Genomic DNA, 16,023 nt, shown 5'->3' on the forward strand with positions numbered 1-16,023 from the left:
TTTCATCCTTGACTCTATATTTATTTGGTTCCCCAAAATTAATATCTTGGAGCCATTTGAAGCTGAACAATGACAGACACCAAGGAGGGTAAGCATTCTTTTGCTGTTTCCATGAGCTTCCCTACCTTCTATGAGTCATAATGACTTCCTGAAAAAAAACTCGTTCCTTTGATATCATGGGTCAAATGAGTGCTGTTGAGCTGATTTTCACCAACAAGCCAGTATTCCTGCTGTTTCCTCTTGTTCATCCTCAGTTGGACCGAAATATTTATCAGTTCACTCATTTCCAAAATAAAATTAGGAGTATTCTTCAACAGGATTCTGTCCAAGTTGTCCAGAGGAATTCAAAAGGATAACCTGAACATTTTTTAAAAGGCAAATATTCACAGAAAAATTTTGTTTAAGTGTTATCTTAGTAGAATTAGTGGAAAACAGTTTAAAAACCCATTTATTAAAACTGTGTCTTAGTTCCTCCCCTGGTGGCGCAGGCGGTTGAGCGCAGCGCTGTGAAACTGTCCGCAGACTCTGCAACGCTGGTTCAATCCCAGCTGGCCGGCGAGGGTCCCACATGGCATGGTAGACCTCTTCTGACTCGCCTGCTGCTCCCCTCAGCAGTGTATTTCGTCAGTCTGCCTGTTCTGTTCCTCGCTCTGTCTCTGGTGAATCCTTTCACCCTCCCGCACATCTGGCCTGTACCCCGGTTCTTGTGTAAATAAATAAATAACAATATTTTTAAATAAATAAATAAATAAAACTGTGTCTTATAAGAACACCAACTATCTTCCTAAAGTCACCAATCCTATGTTATTTAGTGGAGCCCTGAGAAGCATGGTTAGTGGTAATAAATTTCTCAGCCAGAGAAGATCCAGAAAACATGGAATCCCCTTAACCTCAGCAACACAATGTTGGATCTGTTTTCCCACTTGTATAAAATGAAAGTGTCAGTGTTCACACAAGTTTCTGTGTGTTACAACATTCCAGCATTCTAGGACAAAGGCGTGTTATAATATTCCAGCATTCTAAAACAAAGGCACATTGACTCAACACATGCTTCTTGACATCTACTAGAGGCTACATAACACAACCACTGAATGAGGGTCTCTGCATCATGCTCCTGGGGTCCACTGTGAATACTTCTATCCTGTTACTTGATACTGTTGAAACAAGGCATCGCCTAATCTGATCTCTCCACTGACTGCATGTTATTTTCACCAATGAGTAGTGGAATTCTTGCTGCACAGCAGCTGCAGAAAAAGTTTTTGGTGAATGAACAAAGCAGATCTCTTCCTAAGCAAGGTTGAGCATTCCAAAATGAGGGCCAGAATGAGAGGTATCAAGCAGAATATTCAGCAATATGTTAAAACAATTATGCAATGACATCATATTCTACCCAGGAACTTCTGAGCCACCACCCCTTCTTAGCCCTAAACATAAGGTACTCCTTGACCCTGCATTTCCAATTTGATGCATTAAGCCACCTAGCTCTCCTTCCACTACCTCTCCAGCTCTGCTCACCACTCTTCCTACTCTGTTTGGGGCACGGGGAGGCCAGTCTATATAAGCTGCCTCTGGCCTGGTTGGGTTTGGCATTATGGGGAGGACTAGCACATCAGGGAAAAGAGGGAACAGCCACTGTGGAATATATCTTCTCTCTCTTAATCAGGGCACTCACAAACTGTTGCATACCTTGACTAAAGGGCTCAAGGCCTATCAGGCAGGTGCCCACCACCACCCCCCCCCCCCGCCCCTCATAATGGCTCTGTGTGTGTGCATGTGTGTGCACGTGTCTGCCCCTATCTCTGTCCCTCTGAGTTCCTTGGCCCTTTAGTTTTTGGGTTTTTTTAAGATTTATTTATTCATGCATACAAGAACCGAGGTACAGGCCAGATACGCAGGAGGGTGAGAGGATTCATCAGAAACAGAGCAGGGAGCAGAACATGCAGACTGACTGAAATACACTGCTGAGGGGAGCAGCGGGCAAGACAGGAGAGGTCTGCTGTGCCATGTGAGCTTCTTGCCCCGGCTGCGGACAGCTTCACAGTACTTCTGCTCAAATGCCTGCACCACCAGGGGAGGCCCAATCTTTAGTTTTAGGATCAACAGCATCATCTCACTATTACTGGTCCTAGAAAACCGCACTCTCCATTTTGGATTTCCCACATCCCGAGTACACCATTAGTCTCCTGCTGGGATGTTGACTCTAACTGCCCAAGTATTATGAAGAGTGCGTGACCTAGCCTATCACCGACAAGCATGATAAAAGAATACTTGCCTCTTCCCTGTTAACATTGCTCACCCCCTACAATAGCTATCAATAGTGCCTTTAATATAACGTAACACCCACTTGAATGAATGAAAAAAAAATTCAGAGGACAATTTTGGATTCAATTACATGGAAATCAATATGCATTGATTTAGGTTATCAGGTGCTAAGTTTAGGGAAGTAATTGAGGGTCAGTGGGAGTTCTGGATTACTTTTATTTCAGTAATTGAGGGTCAGTGGGAGTTCTGGGTTACAATTTTGCATTCTCTTTTTTTTTCATGCTCCAACTGGAACAATGATTAACCTGCTGGTACTATGATTCCACCCGAGGAAGCAGGGCTGAAACCTCAGGAGCAAGTGGTCCTTCTAGTCCGCAGAAATAGTCACTTCATTTCATCTAATTCAGATGAACTGATTTTGCAAGTTCAACACTCCCTCTGCTATACCCAGGTAGAAATGCAATTTGAAAAACTATACTTCCTTGGATCAGGTCACATTTATAAGGAATAAAGTCAAGTTGTCAAAGATAAGTCATCACTCACCAAGTTTATTGATCTTGCTAATGCACCATGGAAGCGACTTCTAGTTCAGGTATTTGGGGGAGCACTTTCTTGACCTGAATCAAGGGCAGTCTCTGCGTGGTGCCTATAATTTAAGAAGGAGACTAGCACTGATGCATCCAGTCCACAGCAATGCAAAAACAGAGTATTTTCTAACATAGTAGGAGACCCATGCCCTACTTCTAGAAAGGATTTTGGTGGTTTCTACAACTCACTGTATTTCCGGCCTACAATTCTGACACCATTAACCCATTTCTCTCAATTCTTCTCTTTCAATCCTCAGTCCCCTTCTCCCCACCTCCCCTACCCCACACAAACACTTTCTTGGCACAAGACCTGAAGCATAAATTAAGGAGAACCAAAAAAAGAAAGAGGGAGTTTTAAATACAATATCAAGTAGCAACAAAACACTTTAGTTTGGAAACTGACAGCAAAAGTTTCCTTCTATTCCTTTTGTTGAAATGGACCCCTAAGAAAGTATCAACGAAGTCCTGAATTTGAGGAACAATTTACCAAGATGCAAAATTAAAAATTAGTTTAATTTTAATTTTTAATTAATTTAATTTTAATTTTTAATTGTACTTGTAATTGAATTGTAATCTACCTTCTGTATGACTATATGACTTTATCAAATTCTTTTAATATTGTCTTCAGCTGACTTCAAGATAGGTGATGAAACTCCATGTCCATGGCCTAATGGTATCAATTTCCTTCCACTGCAATCTGGGGTCTTTCTTTTCTAGATTTTATACTGAAATGAGTTCTGCATAATTCATGAGTTTTTTATTTCACAGATGTCTCCATTTTTTTATAGGGAGCACTGAATATGGATGGAAATGAGGTGACCTCAAATTTAAAAGGAAGTTGGGTACTTGCATCTTAAGAAGAAAAATCAAAAAGGAGGATTTAAGTGTAATCAAGAATGTGGTGTTTCTTGTCATTAATATAACACTGGTTACTGAAACAGAAATGTTGTTAAACCTTCTCTTGGAATTTTCTTCTTTTTAAATAAAAAAATTAATAGAAAATTTATTTTGGGGATTTAATTTTTAATGATTGAATGTTTAAAAACCATAAAGGGTTATTCAGTGAAATGTCTCTTTCTTAGTCCATTTCCCAGCATTCATTTACCACCACATCACATAGTTTCTTCCCTTCTCCCCTTCCTCTGCCATAGAAAAACAAGGTTGTTGGTTTTTAGATAGATAGATAGATAGATAGATAGATAGATAGATAGATAGATAGATAGATAGATAGATAGATAGACAGATAGATAGAGTGCAGGGGTTAAAGACAGTGATATCAAGCTATCGCCAGCCACTGCAGCAGGAGTTAGATCCCCAAGTTCGAACCCCAGCCAGGGAGCTAATACACATGGCACAGTAGATCTCTTCTGTCTTGCCCACTGCTCCCCTCAGCAGTGTATTTCAGTGCATCTACCTATTCTGCTCCCCACTGTCTCTGGTGAATCCTCTCACCCCTCCCTGCACCTCTGGTCTATATCCCAGTTCTTGTATGCATACATAAATCTTTTTACAAAATGGAAAATTAAGACAGCAACTACTCTTTAAGGGATAGGAACAAGATGCCTGTTGAAGGTCATTTCCATCAGATATTGAGGGCCCTTCTTTCCAGTGGAAATACTAAAATAGCTGCCAGCATTAGAATTTCTTCTCAGAGAGAACGTAGCCTTCTAAAGGGTGAATGACAAAGTTTCCCTGACTGATTAGGACAAAGGAGAGAAAATGGTACCAGTCTTTCTCTGGGCACAGAGTTCTCTTCCTTACAGTCCATTGCATTTGAGTCCCTTGGCATCCTTAATTTTTATTATGTCAACCACACTTGTAGGAATAACTCTATCAGCCCTGTTTGTCTCACACTCAAAGTTTCCAGAAGTCTGTGATTTCAGTCTTTTTAAACCCGTGTTCTCAAAGGATGGTAGTGGTACCAGAATTCTCAGACAGCCCCAGAGAAGCCCACCTTCTGGCGTGCAGATCCCTGCAATCCCTCCCCTTGAGTGTAAGCAGGAGTATTCACTCCTGTGATTAGGTTAAGTGGCGTGGCAAAGATAAGAGGTATAATTAAGGTCCTTAATCAGTCCACTCTGAGTTATTCAAAATCATTGCTATCTTGGTTGGGCCTGAAGTAATGAGGTAAAAGCTATTAAAGCAGAGCCCTGACTCTCCCTGAGGACAGAGGATCTCTTGCTGGGCATGAAGAAGCAAACTGTCCTGTTGTAAAAGATCTGTTGAAAGGTTCACAGAGCAGGGGCCTGAAGGTGACTTCCTGGACCTGAGGATGGCTTCAGGCACACAGCCTGTGAGAAGTCAGTCTGCAGCTTTGAGAAAAAGAATTCTCCCAACAACCAGAATGAGCCTGGAAGCTGGACCGTCAGATGAGAAAGTAAGCCAGCTCACCCCTTGATTTCAGCCCTGTGAGACCAGAGACTTACAGGAGCTGAACCCAGACATCTGACCCACAGAAATGGTGAGATATAAGTGTGTGTTGTTTAATAAAGATGCTAAGTTTGTGGTCATTTTTTACATAACAATGGAAAACTTACTATTGATCAACAAACCCTTTCCTTGAAAATTATCAGAGGTAGTAACTTAAAATGCAGATTCTAGGCTGCTTCCCCAGGTCTTTTGAATTATAATTTATTGTCATAAAGGTCTGGGAGCCTGAATTTTTATAGACACCCAAGTTGATTCTGATGCACATTAAAGCTTCAGAATGAACTTACCAGGCAGATAACTGCTAGACGACATTTGCAAGAACGTTCGTTGTTTTCAGAATTTGAGATTTAGAGATAGTTCTTTTTAAAGGTGAAAATGTCAAAAGGGCCTAAACATGAAACTAAATAATTATCAAAGGAAATCCACAGAACTCTTTTGTTTGGAAAGTCAAACCGTTCATCATTTGCTCATTCATTCAGTTTGCTGATGTTTTATAGTATGGTACAACCATAATTTACTATAAATAGCTATTCCCTGTCAAAATGATGGTGAGGTCAAAGAAACTTTCATTAACTTCTGTTTCTCCTACTATCCAAAGTCATGTAACTTCTGTGCTAATAATAAAGCTTCTGCAATTTTGTTAAAAAGACCAAAGGTGGGATATGTGTCATTTTAATATCTTCTTCAGAATAGCTAAAATGGGTGGAATTTTTTTCTAGTTCTACTCTGGGAAATTGAGTTTCTTTTAAGTAATATTAATTCACCCACACTAGTTTAAGAAGCAGAAACAGTCAGAAATATTTTAAAACTTCACAAAAGTCTTCCCATGAATTTTTTAAATCTCTGAGGCGAACATTTCTTTGACTATTTTCAGGAACCCCAGAAGAACCTAAAATTTTAAAAAGAACCCCAGTTTGATTTTTGACCTGACTGAATCTTGTGACCAAAAATCCCTATAGAAATGTCGATTAAAAATAGAACTCCAGGGCCTCCCCGGTGGCGCAGCGGTTGAGCGCTGGGTTGCGAAGCTGCCCGCAGCCTCTGCAGCGCCGGTTCAATCCCCAGCTGCTCCCCGGCCACTGGAGGAGGGTCCCACATGGTGCACAGACATCTCCTGCCGCCCGCTGCTCCCCTCTGCCTGCTCTGATCCCCGCTCTGGCTCTGGTGAATTCTCTCACCCTCCCACGCTTCTGACTGTACCCAGTGCTTGTATAAATAAATAAATAAACAAACAAACAAATAAATAAGTCTTCAAAAAAAAAAAAAAAAAAAAAATAGAACTCCACATCTTATGTTCTTGAATAAAGCCCATCATGCTGCCCATGACAATGCCTGGCTTGCCTTCTAATATTTCTTTTTACTTCGTGTGTGTGTGTGTGTGTGTGTGTGTGTATAAAATCACTTTTCAAAAGTGCTTTATATTTTTGACACCTGGTATCTGGCCTCAATTCATCCTCCCAAAGTAATTTTTGATTCCTACTGAGTAATGGAAACTTGCAAGATGATTTCTTCACTTTTGTTCTTGATGGTTTTCATGTCAGAGACAAGGTGCCTCTCCCACAGGGAAGCACATCTAAACCTTCCTCAGTCTAGCCAGGCTCTCTTGGCTGCTAAGGCAATATGCCCCATCAATTTTTGATATTCCTATCTCCAAAACCACTTGTTTAACTTAATGTTTTTTGCCTATTAAATTGGAAAGGCAAAAACAGCTAAAGCCAAAACAAAACTAGAAGTAAACAGGTAACAGTAGGAGAACCCTGAGACCCCATGTGACCTCTACTTCTTTCTGATAGTTGATTTATCAATTTTGTTGTAATTGCTGATTTATCTGCCTCCTTGTGTAAAAGACTATATTTCATGCAGTTATATTCCTCAGAACCCATCTTGGAGCATCACACATAATAGGCAGTCAATAAATATGTGTTGAATGACTGAAAGAAGGTCATCAATTCTTGCAGAGCTGGCATTAATGGCTGTCACATAAAGGCATTCAATGAATGAATAGAATAAATCATTGTATTCTGCCTATAGATTCTTCACACTTAAGAATTTCTTCCTGTGTAGAATCACCCTCTGCATTATGATCTGTTCTGGAACCAAGAACAGATGGCTATAACCTTTACTATTTCACAAACCAGATCTGTGTTTTAATTGTTAAAAATATCATGCCTCATTTTTCTTAATAAAGGGACTTCTGGTTTTATAAACCTGGTGGTGTGAGCTGGAATATATGATGGATCCTTCTTGGTGAGCTGCCGTTACAGGACGTTAAGCCTGCAGGCCTGAAAGGAAGCACTGGGCCAGGTAACTTCACCTAGGTGAGCTCGTGTGTGGCCATATAGGAGGAGGCAACCAGGTGGCCTTGCCTGACAGGACCTTGGCCTTCCCCAGCATGTTCATTTCAAAGATTCAACAGTGAATACTGACACCTGAACAACCAAGGTCATTTCCTTGTGGCTTTGTCAAAGCTAGGATAAACACCTTGACGCTGAAAAGAGGAAAGTAAAGGTAAGGGTAAAATAAGGTAGGAAAAAGTATATTTTTATATACTTTGAAAAATAGAAAGCACTATCAAGTGCAAAACAAAATATTTTTCCCAGCATCTTTTTAAGCCTACTCGAGAGGTCCACTCAGAATTTAGGAGGACCTGCATGTGTGTTCCCTGGGGGTTTGCTATGGGTAACCAGTCTGGGAAAGGATGACAGCAGTGCTGGCTTCCTTTCCTTTGCATCCTGAGGGATTCAGCCATCCTGACTGTAGAGACAATTGCAACAAATATCTAATTGTTATCCACAAAGTATTTGGTTTCCTCCTAAGAGTTTCTCCAAAAATGAAGGAATTCAAATTAATCTTCATAGGTTACTTTGGTCAAGACAGAAGTGGAAATTTTCTGTTGGTTTAGTAATTCTTATTTAGTTCTCTAATCTGCTTCCAAAAAAAAAAAAAACCTTCCAATCTTATTTCTTCTTATTGCCATAGGAACACAGAACTTCAATATTACTATACTTCATCATGTAAAAACACTGACATTCTTGTTATGCCCAAGATAACTAGTAGCCTTTTGGACTAATCAAACCAATTACAGCAGCTTAAAATAGATTTCTATTATTCAAGGTACCAACTCCCTACTTTGTTCAAACCTCCATCTGTCATTATTAACAGTGATGCTAAAACTACTCATCGGTTCCAAATCTGGCCAATGCGAAAAATCAAATAAGGATGGGAAAATAAATGGCTGCAAAAGTATCTAGAATTAACAACTAAAGAGTGAAAAGTACACCTTGAACAGAAAACTGCAAATATTCTGAGCCACTGACTCAGTTCCCTGTTCATTCACTCTGCAAATATCCTTAGCATTCCAAGTAATGAAACTGATGATGTGTTTAATCATTCTCCTTTCATCATTTTGGGTAGGCATTACAAAAAGTTATAATTTAGAGGGGGAAAGCATTTGAAAGATCTTTGTAAGACAGTGGCAATCATTCTCTCAACAATCATACAGAGTTATAATTATTTGACAACTACTTGACAAGGCTTACTATATGCCCTGATATGCACTATGTTACGAGCTAGGGTTGCAGAGATGAGTATTGTCACAGAGTGTCCCTGACGTCAAGGAACTAATTGGCTTCTAGGGAAGACACTAATCAAATACTAACATGAAAATATAAAATAGTCAACAGCAATCACTACCACAAAGAGAGACTTGTGTTGGTAGTAAGAGTGTGTAATAAGAGGGGTTAACCTAGTGTAGGAAGTCTGCGACAACTTTACTGGGGAAATGATAGTGAAGTATAGAAGTGTAATGTTGGAGTCAACTAGACGAAGAAATAGTGGGAAGAGGGGAGGTTCTCAAGGGGTGGCAAGGGAGCAGAGTGGTTCAGGCAGAGGGACTCTGTGCAGATGGAGTTTATCTACATGTGTTTTATGATCAATTTTTCCAGACCTGCCATTAGTGGTTTTCACATGAAGGCAAACAATGACAGAATAGAATAAATTTCTCTATTCTGCCTATAGATTCTTCATGTTTGTGAATTCTTTCTGCAAAATCACCCTCAGCATTTTGATATGTTCTGAAACCAAGCAGATGGCTAAAACCTTTACTGCTTTATGAACCCAAATCTGTATTTTAAGAGTCATAAGTATTATAGTTAAGCAAGTAAAGAATTAAATTTTCAAGTTATCTTGCTTGGTTGCTGGACATCCAGCACCAGTAATTTATCTTCTCTTCTGCAGGAAATTGAAACCTGCTTAGTTTTTATTATACTGGCCATAAATATGTTACAAATTATACTTTTACATTGCCATTAGTTTTATTTTGGGGTACACAAATTATTGGGTCATCCACTTACTTTGGCATTTAGTAATTGTCTCTCACAGTAAAATTTTGTTTTCTTTACTTCATGTTCCCTAAAGAACCCACCCACATGAACTGCAGAAAACATTTCAGCCCATGCTGAAATTTACTTTATGGATGACTCACGCTGTCACACACAAGCTTCCACAACCTTCTATAGAAAAAATGTTTCATCTCAGCTTTCAGTGTTAATATAAAAGAGTAAGAAGAATTTTGATCTGTGATTTGAACCAGCAGGAGCAAGCTCCTATTCAACTGCTGTTAAGCGGTGCTAGAGTGTGTATCCTTTGGACAAATCAGAATTTGAACTTTAACTCTGCTAACACCTGGCTGTGAGTGTCCTGGACAGTGATAAAAATCTGCAAGTGGTCAAACGGGAGCTCTGGCAACTCAGAGGGAGTATCCAATGGTGGGGACACCAGAGAGGCATTGTGAACACATTTCTGTGATATGACTTTGCCTATATTTTGGCTGCCTGACCTTCCTTAACTCCTGTTTATTTTCCAAACTCAGATTTCCTAACCTCCTCAGTGCTTCTGTGGGTTATCCACTGGTTTCCCAATCAATTCCCTTCCCTTTCAGTCAGCCAAGTTGGATTCTATTGTTTGCATTGGGTTATTCAGATCTTATCTACTGCCCCTACCCTTGACCTTGGTCTTCCAAGGTCATGAACTCTTCAAGCACTGTTTCTAGGGATACATTTCAAAGTTACTTTTGCCTAGTTCTCAAAATTTCTTCTTCAGGGTGGTCAATGTTTTTCATTGTCCTTTGATATCCTTAAAAATTCTATAAAATGTGTTACATGTTCTTTAACACAGTGGAATCTTATTTTCTCTGGCCACACTCTGTTTCTTTGTTTTCACATTTGCAACCCCCAAAATTTACTGGCTTATTTGCTCTTTCTAGTCTATACTCATTTCTCTTTAAGGACTGTGTGATTTAATAAGTTTTTATTGTGCTCAAACTATGTGCCAGATCTTATGTTAGGGACAAGAATCCAAAGATGAGTAAAATAGTCATTACCTGTGTGAACAGCCAAATGAATAAAAGGTAAAGTAGATTAATGCCAAGACAGATGACATAAACAATCACACTTCTCAAAGCAATGAAAATATTCAAGGCATGGGAAAACTGGGGATCTGATTCTCAATGACACCTGTCTCTACAGCAGTGAGGCTCATTTACTCTATCAGCTTTAATGTGCCCCCAGTTGGTGCCAGGCACTGGGTAGTGCCAGAGTCTTGGTATACTCTCCTTATTTCTCTCTTGTCTTTTTGAGAGTGTGAACCTATCTATATTCCTGTGTGTACATGTGTAACAATACTTATCTAGTAATACAAGAACAGATGAAGGGGCATTCTGGAATGTACAGCCAGAGTTGACAGCAGGCTGCTCTGCTCCATGTGACTCCAGGTACTATTGTCTTTGAACTACTTTTTTTTTAAACTTGTGTTACTGCTTCTCCAGAAGCAGGCTGGCACATTCTCCCCCTTCCATTCTCACTAGTGCTTATAATCCATCATTATAAAGAGAGGCCTTAAAAATGGCACTCGAGGGAGACATCATTTCCTTTCCATTTCTCTCACAGAAAGAGCAACTTATAAAAGGAGGGGGGAAATTGCATTTAGGTTACAGGAATATAAATAACAGGAAAGAATCTGCTTTTTTCTCCTTTGAAGATGTTGAGCCTCAAAAAGACTCTTGCTTTTAAAAAAGACCAATCACCTCTTGGCCTTCTCTAAACATTAAAATTATATACCTGGTAATAAAGCCAGAGGATTTTAGTGACAACTGTGAAAGGGAAAAGATGACTGAGACAAGGTTTTCAAGTGAATGGGACTCAAAGGCTCATAAATACCACTTGTGAGTTTAGTCTTGTGGTTAGCTAGTACTTTAAATTTATGATTCCCCAGATTATAAGGGTTGACAGGGGAGTTATTGACTTTTTCCTGGACAAAACTGCAGGGCTCAAAATTATGACTTGAGAAGAGAAAGGACCAACAGAATTAGGTTAAAAGATTTCTGGCATATGAATATCAGATATGTGCACTGGCTAAGAGGGCAGAAGAAAAGAAATGCCATTTTCTCCCTTTAAAAATTAATTTTGCCACTTGAAACAACCCTGTGATTTTTATTTCATTAGTCAAAAAAGCTGTCACTGAATGCACAAAATGTCCTCCAGCACCCCCTCCCACCACCCCCTGCATTTAACTGGTGTCAAATGGTTACTTAACCAGTGTTTATCTATCAGCCATAGGTTAATAATTTTGCTATTAGAAGAGCAGAAAATCTAAATTTTTTTTTAGTTCTTTAGGTGCACACAGTCCAATTTTTCCTCAGGCTAGAAATCCGTGTACCTGATTAGCTATTTAAATTAGGAAATGGCTAAGAAAAACCTCCAGAGCTTGGTACCGGTGAAGTACTGAGTAATCTCCAAGCGGCTTCAGTCGCAGCTACACCGAGGGGCTCGGCGTGCACACTATGTCCTGTCATTTTTTTTGACAACTGTTTACACATCAGACTTGAAGCTTTCTTCTCACACTTCTCACAAAGAAGGGAGCTGCTCACTGGCTGTGAGCTGTAGTAATACCACTCCTAACACAGTGGTTTCCAAAGAGCCAAAGATAATATTTCTCCTTGATGAAGTGAGAACATTGTCCATGTCACATCCTCACTCTCTTTCTTTTTAATGTGACTCGACAGCTTGAATTCAGAAGGAGGCTTCACAATTAAGAGATGCAAGCACAGCATCTGTGCTAACAGCCCCCTTCATTGCTCTAATTAGGATTGCCTTATTCCATTTCTATTTCTCGGGAGAGGACAGGGGACTTTTTAATTGGGGCTATTAGAAGTTCTCTTTACACAATGGCACCCTCTGCTAAGTGAAGGCTCCAGCAATAGCCATACCCACTCTGCAATTACTTCTTGCAATTCTGAGAAATAATGGTATCTTGTCTCATTTAAAAATAAATCTGAGCCTTATTCCTTATTGCCTTCTCTCCACTCCTTACTCCCATAAATTTCTTCTTGCCAATTAAGCAAACTTTCCATTATTTAAGGAGGTAGTTTTGATCATAACTATCCCCTGGTAATAAGACATATTTAGCTGGATTTCATATGCCCACAGCTCCTTTCCTTCAGATACGAGGCTAGTTTAAATGAGGTCACATCTCTTGATCATGAATGAGTTCACTCTACAGTGAAATGGTGAAGCCTGGGGTTTCCTAAGCGATGTTCTGTTTATACATTGTCACGGAACTCACCTGAAATAACCCGCACATTCAATGTTCGAAGTTTCTCAGAATCATTTCCTCTTAAGAGAACAGATGTAGATCGGTATTTATGACCTATTCCAAGAAAAGAAATTAAATATTTATATGATAAGCAAGCACATTCTTAATATATATTCCCCAGGTTGGCTCTAAGGGTTACTAGGGCGAATGGGCCATTGACAACTCCGGAACCTGCAATGCCAAGACATTAAAAGCTTTTCTTTATTACATTATTTTCCATGAACAAACACAGGTTCTTTCTACATAAAACTAATGGCTTCTCCATGACTATGAATGCCACTGTGCCATTGCCTTTCATGAATAATCCCAGCTCTTATGTCCAGATATTATATTATTTATGTCATATACATAGATATGATACACAGAATACTTAATGCATATTAATATTTAAATAGATTTAATGTCCTAAATGGTATGACATTTTTCATTGCTTTATATGCTTGGATTTATAAGGCAAAACTTTGAAAGCCACTAAGCCTGTCATATGGATAGATGTTCATAAGAACTTAAGGTCATTCTCCACTACTGGTCTCTTTCTAGACACTTTTTTCTATTGGCTTTTTTTTTTTTTTTTTACAGATTATTTATTTATACAAGCACTGGATACAGTCAGAAGCACGGGAGGGTGAGAGAATTCACCAGAGCCGGAGCGGAGAGCAGAGCAGGCAGAAGGACCGAAGTACACTGCTGAGGGGAGCAGCGGGCGGCAGGAGAGGTCTGCGCACCATATGGGGCCCTCACCCCGTAGCCAGAGACCCTCACCCCGTGCCCAGGGATCAAACCGGCACTGCAGAGCTGAGGGGAGATTTGCAACCCAGCGCTCAAGCTCTACGCCACTGGGGAGGCCCTCTATCAGCTGTTATCTCTCTTTTTTAGTATGAAATTATACATTAAGAATAGATCCAGAAACTCACAACCATAACATTTATTTAAAAGAATATAACTGTCAAGCTTGAAAGACCCTGGTCTTAATTATGACATTTTATTAACTACATAACTTTGGGCAAAACACTTGCCCTCTCTGACACTCAGTTGTTGTGTTTTTTTTTTTTTTTTCATCTATGAAATTAAAATAAGGGCCTACCCGGTGGCGCAGCAGTTGAGCACTGGGTTGTGAAGCTGCCCACAGCCTCTGCAGCGCCGGTTTGATCCCCAGCCGCGGGGTGAGGGTCCCACATGGCGCGACAGACCTCTCCTGCCGTGCCCGCTGCTCCCCTCAGCAGTGTATTTTGTCAGTCTGCCTGTTCTGTTCCCCGCTCTGGCTCTGGTGAATTTTCTCACCCTCCCGTGCTTCTGACTGTACCCAGTGCTTGTATAAATAAATAATCTTTAAAAAAAAAAAGAATTAAAATAATAGCACATACCCTATTTACATATTGTGAAAATCTAGTAAAAACTTATGAAAGTTCTCTGAAAACAGTTATTCTATAAATATACAATATTGATAATATTATTAACAAATGCATTAAGAACCTTATATACTAGCATAGCAAGGTCAAGAATTGATATAAAGTGCTCTCAGGGGCCTCTCTGGTGGCTTGGGGTTTAAGTCTTAGCACTATCACACTGTCACCACTATGGCCTGAGTTCCATCCCTGGCCAGGGAGCTAAACCACATATGGCACAGCAGACCTCTTCTGTCTTGCCTGCTGCTCCCCTTAGCAGTGTATTTCAGTAGGTCCGCCAGTTCTGCTCCCCATTCTGTCTCTGGTGAATTCTCTCACTCCAAGCCCCCCACACACATAACTCTGGCCTCCACCCCAGCTCTTTGATGCATTAATAAATAATTTTTTTTTTAAATTTAAAATAAAAGGGCCTCCCTGGTGGTGCAAGGGGTTAAGATGCAACCTATGAAGCTATCCACAGCCATTGAAGCACGAGTTCAATCCCTGGCCAGGGAGCTACCCACATGGTGCAGCAGACCTCTCCTGTCTCGCCCACTGCTCCCCTCAGCAGTGCACTGCAGTCATTCTGCCTGTTCTGTTCCCCACTCAGTCTCTGGTGAATCTCTTCACCCCCCACCACCTCTTGGTCTGTACCCCAGTTCTTGTATGCATAAATAAATAAATATTTTTAAAAATTTAAAATAAAACTGCTCTCAGAAATGTCTGCAGCACATATGTAACCCAAAGAATTAATGCACCTTCACTCTAACCTAGCAGCAAATCTAACAGCCTTGGGAAATAATCCAACTGCCCCATAGTGCTATCTTTTATTGAAAACTAGGCACTTTGTTAAACTTCTTACATAATCTCTTTATTTCAATCCTTACCTCAACCCTGTGATTATTCTTGTTTTACAAAGAAGAAAAGAAACACTTAGGTATAGGAACTTACTCAAAGTCACATGACCAGTGAGTGCTACAACTAGGATTCTAACCTGAGTCCACCTGTCTCCACAGCTTATTATCATTCACACTTTATCCTGCCTCTAAGAGACCACTACTCATACTGTGGACTGTTCCTATGGCCTGCTCTTCAGTCAGTGTGTGCACAGGTGAACGCCAGGATTCCTAGTGTACACAGGTGTACACCAATAGTTTACAGCCGGTGTCCATTTTGATAGGTAAATGCCTGTGTTTTAATAGTTGTTAAATATTTTTAATATTGTCTCTGCTGTGGGAGCTTGGATTATTCTGTGTCTTTGCCTTGACTTTTCTGTGCCCTTCACCAATAATACAAAAAGAGAAAGTCTGAGATAAGGAAACTCTCAGGGCAAAGTCCTGGTGTGAGGAACTATATATGCTGAAAGCAGCATGTGTTGAAATCAGCAATAGATGTTATACTTAGATTAGCAAAAACCCTAAGGCCTCTGCTGACTCTTTCCCTGAACTTCCAGTCTATGCCTTCTTGCTGCTTTGACTTTTTATCTTCCACTTGATTCTAAATAAATACAAGATGTCCTTGGAATGGGGCTGCACTTTGATCCAACCTCCTTAGAGGGGTTTCTTCAGTGTAGCCCCTCTAGGCTTCTCATTGTTCTAATTCACTTGGACTCTTTTTCATCCCAAGCCATGCATCCAAACGAGACACCCTGTCGTCCTGATTTCCAATTACACATTTTTGCTCTGCCTAACCAAATACTACTGACAAAT

General features: G+C 40.2%; 1 protein-coding gene across 1 annotated transcript in view; it reads right to left on the minus strand.

The window, feature by feature from the left end:
* Positions 1-16,023, minus strand: part of TMEM156 (transmembrane protein 156) — a 29,907-nt gene continuing 13,884 nt past the window's right edge. The window contains exons 5-7 of the mRNA XM_037529929.2: positions 12,900-12,983; positions 2,806-2,908; positions 1-357 (exon numbers count right to left, since the gene is read on the minus strand). Of these exons, the coding sequence (XP_037385826.1) occupies positions 2,823-2,908; positions 12,900-12,983 (170 nt within the window). The 3' untranslated portion in view covers positions 1-357; positions 2,806-2,822. The remainder of the gene's footprint in view (positions 358-2,805; positions 2,909-12,899; positions 12,984-16,023) is intronic.

Source organism: Talpa occidentalis, unplaced genomic scaffold (assembly GCF_014898055.3).
Source record: "Talpa occidentalis isolate TD23 unplaced genomic scaffold, MPIMG_talOcc4v2.1 talOcc4.6, whole genome shotgun sequence".
Classification (NCBI taxonomy): Eukaryota; Metazoa; Chordata; class Mammalia; order Eulipotyphla; family Talpidae; genus Talpa; species Talpa occidentalis.